The sequence below is a fragment of the Piliocolobus tephrosceles genome, chromosome 19, assembly GCF_002776525.5.
Source record: "Piliocolobus tephrosceles isolate RC106 chromosome 19, ASM277652v3, whole genome shotgun sequence".
NCBI lineage: Eukaryota > Metazoa > Chordata > Mammalia > Primates > Cercopithecidae > Piliocolobus > Piliocolobus tephrosceles.
The window spans coordinates 32,033,944-32,042,342 of NC_045452.1; the positions used below are offsets into that span (position 1 = coordinate 32,033,944).

Below are 8,399 nucleotides of genomic sequence, written 5' to 3' on the forward strand. Positions count from 1 at the left end.
GGTGGAGCAGGACTCAGAGCCGTGCTGAGAGGGGGGCCTGCAGGTGGAGCAGGACTCAGAGCCGTGCTGAGAGGGGGGCCTGCAGGTGGGGCAGGACTCAGCTGTGCTGTGAGGGTGGCCTGCAGGTGGGGCAGGACTCAGAGCCCCGCTGAGAGGGTGGCCTGCAGGTGGAGCAGGACTCAGCCGTGCTGAGAGGGGGGCCTGGAGGTGGAGCAGGACTCAGAGCCGTGCTGAGTGGCCACCTGGGTGTTTGGGTATCAAGCTGACAGTCCTCGTGGTCACTGCACCTGAGGGTCAGCGGGCAGGTTTGCCCAGGGGAGCACCGCCAGGACCTGTGGCGTGGTGGAGGGAAGACACTGAGCTTCCTTCCGCCTTTCAGTTGAGGGGGCAGCGAGACAGTAGGCAGGGCCCAGGGGAACATTGTTCAGGCGGTGACAGCCAGAAGTTGTTGACACCCCAGCTCCACGGAGCCCCACGTGCCAGGCTGGGTGGGCAATGCCTTCCCTGCAGAACCATATCCCCCCCAGAGGCCAGGGGAGGAAACTCCATGACCTGTCGGCGTCCTCACAAAGCCTCTTCTGTGTCTCCAAGAGCAGATCTGAAAGCATTAAGTCCAGAGTATTTCCCAGGGATGGCCTGGGCTTACCTAGGCTTTGTGTTTGTATTTTTAAAAGACATTTTACGGCTGGGCACGGTGACTCACGCCTGTAATCCCAGGCCGAGGCGGGCGGATCACGAGGTCAGGAGTTCGAGATCAGTCTAACCAACATAGTGAAACCCCGTCTCTACTAAAAATAGAAAAATTAGCTGGACGTGGTGGCGGGCGCCTGTAGTCCCAGCTGCTCGGGAGGCTGAGGCAGGAGAATCGCTTGAACCCGGGAGGCGGAGGTTGCGGTGAGCCGAGATCGTGCCACTGCACTCCAGCCTGGGTGACAGAGCGAGACGCCTTCTCAAAAAAAAAAAGAAAAAGAAAAAGACATTTTATTTCTTTGGGGTTTTTCTGGGGTGTTTTTAAAAATACAAAGTGGCACAATGAGCCTTCGAGGGTCGTGGTGTGTGGCCCTTGGAGGCCCTCACCAGGACAGGTGCCCCCACCGCAGGCCTCTCACCTCCCCAGCAGGCGGTCCTGTGGACCACTCACCTCCCCAGTGCCCCCACACCCCACAGGTCTCTCACCTCCCCAGCTGGGCACCCCTGTGGGCCACTCACCTCCCCAGAGCCCCCTCCCCCTGCAGGCCACTCACCTCCCCAGCCAGGCGCTCCGGCGGGCCGCTCTGGGTGTCCCAGGACACGCCCTGCAGCCTTGCGCTGACCTTGAAGCGCACACACTGGATGGCGGTGCCTGTGTTGAGGCCGGCCTGCAGCAGGAGCACCAGCAGCAGCAGCAGCAGGAGCACGTCGTAGGATGGCTGCAGGTGGAAGGAGGTGTGAGCAGGGTGGCCCAGCCGCCCTCCAGCCCAGGAGACCAAAGCTCCCTCGTGCCCGCAGCCTTTGCAAAGAGCAGGTGCCAGGCTCGAGTTGGAGCCGCAGTAACCCAAACGCACTATTATTTCAGCAACCTGATAGTAATCATTGTAGCTCAATTAATGAGGTCAATTCTGCTTTAAATTCCATCAGCTTGTGTTCAACAGACAGGAACAAAAGTGACCGAACCATGGCCAGGCCCTGTGGACAGTGCTGGCTGCTAGTGGTCAAGTCGCTCCACCCCTCCTGCCCCAACACCCACAAGGCTCAGTCCTGGAGCCAGCAAGACCATCTGCAGGAGGCAGAAGTGCTGACCGTCCCGTGTCAGCAGGATCCTGAGCAGAGGAGAGGGGGGGCAGCCATCCTGGGAGGTAGGGGCACAGGCCCCCAACAGCTTCACCGCTGAGCCCCAGCTGCTGGGAAGGAAGAGGCAGGAGGCAGCGCGGTGAGCTTGGCAGGGAAGAGGATGGAGGGAGCAACCAAGGATGTGGGGAGCCAGAGAGTGACCACAGAGCACCCAAACCCTCTGTTGCCGGTGGATAGCTTTCCAGTGTTGGCCCAGGAAAAACAAAGCAACTACGTGCAGGAGCGATGAAGGAATTCAGAAGAGCTCTGATCCCCTTGGGTATCAAGGAAACACCAGGATAAATTATTAAGTTTAAAAAAAACAAGCAAGGGGCCAGGCACAGTGGCAGGAGCCTCTCATCCCAGCACTTTGGGAGGCCAAGGTGGGAGGATTGCTTGAGCCCAGGAGTTCAAGACCAGCCCTGGCAACAGAATGAGACCCGGTCTCTGAAAAATAAAATAAGTAAATACATAATTAAAAAGTGAGGTACATGGCTGAGCACGGTGGCTCACGCCTGTAATCCCAGCACTTTGGGAGGGCGAGGCAAGCGTATCACTTAAGGTCAGGAGTTCGAGACCAGTCTGGCCAACATGCTGAAACCCTGTCTCTGCCAAAAATACAAAAATTAGCCGGGCGTGGTGGCATATGCCTGTAATCCCAGATGCTCCAGAGGCTGAGGCAGGAGAATCACTTGAACTCGGGAGGCAGAAGTTGCAGTGAGCCAAGACTGTGCCACTGCACTCCAGCCTGGGCAACAGCATGAGACCCTGCTTAAAAAAAAAAAAAAAAAAAAAAAGGCAGCAGCGAGGTATAGAATAGTAATTGTGATTCTAGTGTACACGCTGTTTTGTAAGAAAGGGAAGAAAATTATCATCTGGTTGCCCATAAGCGGAGCAGGCCAGTCGGGTGTGAGATCATAGCTTCTCTGAGCTCATCTTTCAGAGTTTGGTTTTTGAACCACATAAATATTTTATATATTCAAAAAATGCCATTTTAAAAAGAAAAAAGCACCAAGCCCTAAAATGGAATACAACCAGAGGCCATTAAACTTAATGGGGCATCAAACCCAAAGGATAACCCCACACAGAAAGGGGCCGACTTCGCTGGCGTGTGGCTGTCCCCTCCTAGCAGAATGCATGCTGAAGGCAAAATGGAAGCCTCAGGCTCACTCAGGAGACGGCCCCTGGGTGGTAATATTGTCTCTTGTAATCGTGAACAATTATATGCATATTGTAAGACAACATGAAGTGGCAGATACATTAAATGTCACAGGAAACAAAATATTTGGAGTAGGAGTGGGGGAAGCAAACATAAGAAAAGTCAAGAAAAAACCCCAGGCCGGGCCGTTGTAGCTCACATCTGTGACCCCAGCACCTGTGGGAGGCTGAGGACACTGTACCCCATCAGACAGGGACTCCACCCCCCAAGCAGTGACTCCATCCATCCGTGACTCCATCTCCCAACAGCACACCCATGTTGACCTGGCGCAAACAGCTTGAATACAGGTCTTCTACCGATTTGGGTGGCAAAACCACTTATATTGGAAACAAGAACAAACAAAAAAACACACCAGGTATCTAAGAAATACATGTTGCTACACGTGCCTGAGCCTTAAAAGTCGTGTTGGAGACAGGCTCCTACTGGGCCAGCTCAAAGTCACGGGACTTTGAATTCTCCTTCAATTCACCCATTAAACTCAATGCAGTTCTGGTGCAAATCCAAAAAGCGTGTCTCACAAACTCAGGACAGATTCTAAAATGGGCTTAGGGACGGGGGGGTCCCAGGTCCAGGGCAGAATTGAGGCCCCGAGGCGCTGGGGCCAGGCTGGCGGTGGGGAGCGCAGTCACCGCTGCCCAGGAACAGTGGAGGAGGCCCCGCCTGGAGCTGCCCCTGAGGCTGGGGCCCACAGAGTCCTAGGCAAAGCCAGCAAGGGCCAGGCCAACACGCAGAGCACTGCATGTCTAGAGGGCCCCAAAATAAAACACAACTCACTTCTATGGCTGGCGGGTAATCTTTAAACATCTCCACGATTCTCATGACGCTGAATGACAGATATCCAGAGGCTGTGAACAGCAGCGGAGATGTGAGGCTGCTTATGGCTATCAGCACCTCCACCTGGAAAAAAGCGCGGGTTGCAGGGCCAGGGCCGGAGCCTGGGAGCCCAAGACAGGGGGCGTGGCCGGGTGCTCAGGGGCGTAGTCCCAAGCTGGCTTCCAGCATGGCTCCTGCTGAAACCTCTGTCTTTTTTCTTTTTCTTTTTCTTTTTCTTTTCTTTTTTTTTTTTTTTTGGAGATGGAGTCTTGCTCTGTCACCCAGGCTGGAGTGCAGTGGCATGATCTCGGCTCACTGCAACCTCCGCCTCCCAGGTTCAAGCAATTCTCCTCCTACCTCAGCCTCCCAAGTAGCTGGGATTACAGGCGCCTGCCACCATGCCCAGCTAATTTTTGTATTTTTAGTAGAGACAGGGTTTTGCCATGTTGGTCAGGCTGGTTTCGAACTGCTGATCTGAGGTGATCCACCCACCTCGGCCTCCCAAAGTGCTGTGATTACAGGCGTGAATCACTGCACCCAGCCTGCCTTTCTTTCTTTTCTGAGATGCAGTCTCGCCCTGTAGCCCAAGCAGGAGTGCAGTGGCACAATCTCTGCTCACTGCAACCTCTGCCTCCTGGGTTCAAACAATTCTCCTGCCTCGGCCTCCCGAGTAGCTGGGATTACAGGCATGTGCCACCACATCTGGCTAATTGTTTTGTATTTTTAGTAGAGACAGGGTTTCACCATATTGTCAGGCTGGTCTCGAACTCCTGACCTTGTGATCCACCCACCTTGGCCTCCCAAAGTTCTGGGATTACAGGCATGACCAGCCTGCCTTTTCATTCAAAGCACAGTGCCACGAGTTTTTAAATATTTACTATCTAGGCATGGCGGCTCACATCTGTAATCCCAGCACCTTGGGAGGCTGAGGAGGGCAGATCACCTGAGGTCACTAGTTTGAGACCAGCCTGGCCAACATGGCAAAACCCCCATCTCTACTAAAAATACAAAAACTAACCGGGCATGGTGGCACATGCCTGTCGTCCCAGCTACTTGGGAGGCTGAGGCAGGAGAAAACTTGAAACCGGGAGACAGAGGTTACAATGAGCTGAGATCGCACGACTGCACTCCAGCCTGGGTGACAGAGCAAGACTGTCTCAAACAAACAAAACCAAGAAACATAAAACATTTACCTGCAATTCTCCACTCTTGAAAAAATAACCCTTCGGCATGGGTCACCCCCTTCACTGTTCTGAAGTCAGTCCTGTCCTTTTAACCCACCCCAAATTCCCATTTGACCCGTCAAGTCTCAGGCACAGCCTTCACTCATGCCAAGCACGGGCAGTCACCTTGCAAAGCACTCAGGGTCCACGTTTTGGCAGCAGTCATTAATAATCGGCCAGTTCGTATCCCACCGCTGCCAGTTTGTGGCAGTTTTGGCCGGGCGCGGTGGCTCACGCCTGTAATCCCAGCACTTTGGGAGGTCGAGGCAGGTGGATCACCTGAGGTCAGGAGTTCGAGACCAGCCTGGCCAACATGGTGAAAACACGTCCCTACTAAAAATACAAAAATTAGCCGGGCGAGGTGGCACGCACCTATAATCCCAGCTACTCGGGAGGCTGAGGCAAGAGAATCGCTTGAACCCAGGAGGCAGCGGTTGCAGTGAGCCAAGACTGTGCCATCGCACTCTAGCCGAGCAGGACTGTGTCTCAAAAAAAAAAAAAAATGAAATCGACCAGCCTTAGGAGGTGCAGATGATGCTCAGGCACTGGTCTCCTTCTGTGGTTAGGCATGGAGAGCGCTTCCAGAGTCTACACCGCCTTGCTCAGGTCTGCCTGTCCCTGGGAACAGTCCCTGCTAGGCGGGCCAGCCTCCGCCTCCCACAACCTCCACCTTCCTCAGCCCACAGGCTCTGCAGCCGGGTCCCTACAGTCTGGGGCTGGAGCCTGGTCACATGGCACCAAGGGAGGGCGGGGCCACGCCCTGGCACCTAGGGGTGAGGGGTTTACCTACCAGACACTTGCTGGGACACTCTGCTGTCACATGACTGGCAATGGCACTTGGAAAGCACTAGGAGAAAGGAAAAAGGAAAGATTTTAGGGGAAATAGTCCAAGAAGTCAAATTCCAAACATGTGCTCTCCCACCAGTGACCCCTCCATCCAGGCTGCCTGGCTGGTGCAGGGCTTGCGTCGGGGGGTGGGGGGGCGGTGCCCAAGGGTGCAGCTGGGGCAGGGACGGGTCCGCAGGGAAGCAGGGGTAGCCTCTCAGAAGTTTTGTGTGCTCTCTGTTCCTCAACCATTGGTTTAAAATTGTAAGCCTGTAGGAAAGCTGCCAGAGCAGTGCAGGGGTCATCTGAGGCCCCAAAATCACCAGTCCTTGACAGTCACATCTATGCTCTCTCCAGCTCTCCCAGACAGCCTGACGCCTGAACACCTGAGTGTGCTGGCTTAGCCCAGAGCACTCATGCACACACCCAAAGCAGCACCACGCCCGAGAGACTGCACGTGGGTCCGATGTGGTCCATGCCCACATTCTTCCACTTGTCCTCATCATGTTCTTTTTTTAAATTTTTAAATTTTTCTTTCTTCTTTTTCTTTCTTTCGTTCTTTTTTTTTTTTTTTAAAGACAGAGTCTTGCTCTGTCACCCAGGCTGGAGTGCAGTGGCGCGATCTCAACTCACTGCAACCTCCACCTCCCAGGTTCAAGCCTCCTGAGTAGCTGGGATTACAGGCGCCCGCCACCACGCCCGGCTAATTTTTGTATTTTTAGTAGAGACGGGGTTTCGCCTTGTTGGCCAGGCTGGTCTCAAACTCCCAACCTTGTGATCCGCCCGCCTCGGCCTCCCAAAGTGCTGGGATTACAGGTGTGAGCCACCGCACCCGGCCCTGATCATGTTCTTTCTAGAACTGTTTGTTTGTTTCTTCCTGATCCAGATACAGTCGCCATTGTGCTCATAGTCTCCTTGTGGGTCTCTGTTCATCGGGGAGTCCCTCAGCCTCTGTCACCTCCGTTACCCGGATGCTTCTGGGGACTGCAGCCCGTCAGCTGCAGTCGGGCCTCCGTGTGGGACAGGATTTCTTCACGATGAGCCTTGGGGAGCCTCGGAGGAGCCTCTGCAGTGCCCCAGGGTGTGGACAGCCCCTTCCTGAGGACGCTGACTTGACTCACTGGGTTAGGGGGATCTGCGGGTTCCTCTGTTGGATGGGCGCCTCTTCCTTATTTTAACCAAGAAGTGCCCTTTTCCCACTTATTGTAAGGAGCCTGCCTTAGTTCCACATAATGTGGCACAGGGAGGACGCATGATCTTTGTCCCTTCTGCCCGAAGGCGTCCAGGTGCCAGCACGCGCCAGCACCCCAGCCCGGCCTGCTGGGGAGAGGGCTGCATCAGCCAGGTGAGAGGGTGGCAGGACAGAGACAGGCTCCGAGCAGGGGATCCTGGGCAGCGAGGGGAAGACTGGGGAGCTGAGGGGCTGCCGGTGCAAAGGCCCCAAGCCGTCTGCGGGGGGGGGGGGTGTGGCCCTGGCCAGGGAGGCTGAGGTGTCAACGCAGGGGTGTCTCCTGGGCTTGGTGCTTCTGAAAGGGCCTTCTACCTGTAGCAGCGGTGAGGGCACAGCAAGGGATGGTGGCTTCAGGGCGGCCTAGTCATGGCCCCAGTGAGCCACAAGAGGGCGGGCGTTTCCCTGTTTACCCAGCACGGTCACTCCGACCCCTGCCCTAGAGGGCCAGAAAGCTCAGCCGTAAGGGCTGGGGCAGCTCAGTCAAGGGTCCTGCCCTCGAAGGGTCCGGACCTGCAGCCCAGACCCCAACTCCAGCCCCGGGCACCTGGCGCAGGCCCTGGGCCCCTCTGCCGCACCCAGGCCAGACTCAGGCCGGCGGAGCTGGCTCCCCCGTCACGTGCACCTCAGTGCTCTCCCCTCCTCCTGGGGTCTCCCGGGCTGCTCCTGCCCTGAAGAGAGGATTGGAAGTGTGGGTGGATTTAGGGACACCCAGGAGGCAGCACCTGATGGGCGTGGGGTGCTCTGGGGAGAGCAGAGCAGCCCCCGGGGCAGGAGGGGTCTGCGGGGCGGGAGGGGCCGTGTGATGAGGGCTGACGGCAGGGACAGGGAAGGGGGTGAGGCGAGCGCCTTTCATTCTCAACTTTGTGCAGGTATGTGGTCTCCATCCTCCCTTAGCTTCGGGATGTAATCCCTGCATGTCAGACCCCAGGGTCAGATGTGCACACCTGCAGGCGTCCTTCTCTCTGTACAGACCCGCTTGGGTGGGCACCCACGTGAGTTCTCTGTCTCGGCAGCCGGCCCTGGTCCTGCCCCTTCCGGGGGTGTGGCTCCATCCCAGCTCGGCCCTGCCTGGGTCTCTTTCCGGCTCTGAGCGCCTCAGCAGCCCACTAGGTCGGGCACTGGTGCCCTGGGGGCATTGCTCTGAGCCTACTCACCCCCAGAGGGAGCTGAGCCACAGCTGCCACCAATGGGACGTGTACACCCGGCAGGTGTGGGCCTTCTCGGCAGTCCACCCGGCCATACCACACCCAGGCAGGCGTGGGCCTTCTCGGGGCAGTCC

General features: G+C 56.4%; 1 protein-coding gene across 1 annotated transcript in view; it reads right to left on the minus strand.

The window, feature by feature from the left end:
• The window catches only part of MLC1 (modulator of VRAC current 1), a 25,909-nt gene that overhangs the window by 3,092 nt on the left and 14,418 nt on the right, over window positions 1–8,399 (minus strand). The window contains exons 7-9 of the mRNA XM_026448140.1: window positions 5,855–5,911; window positions 3,803–3,925; window positions 1,245–1,409 (exon numbers count right to left, since the gene is read on the minus strand). Of these exons, the coding sequence (XP_026303925.1) occupies window positions 1,245–1,409; window positions 3,803–3,925; window positions 5,855–5,911 (345 nt within the window). The remainder of the gene's footprint in view (window positions 1–1,244; window positions 1,410–3,802; window positions 3,926–5,854; window positions 5,912–8,399) is intronic.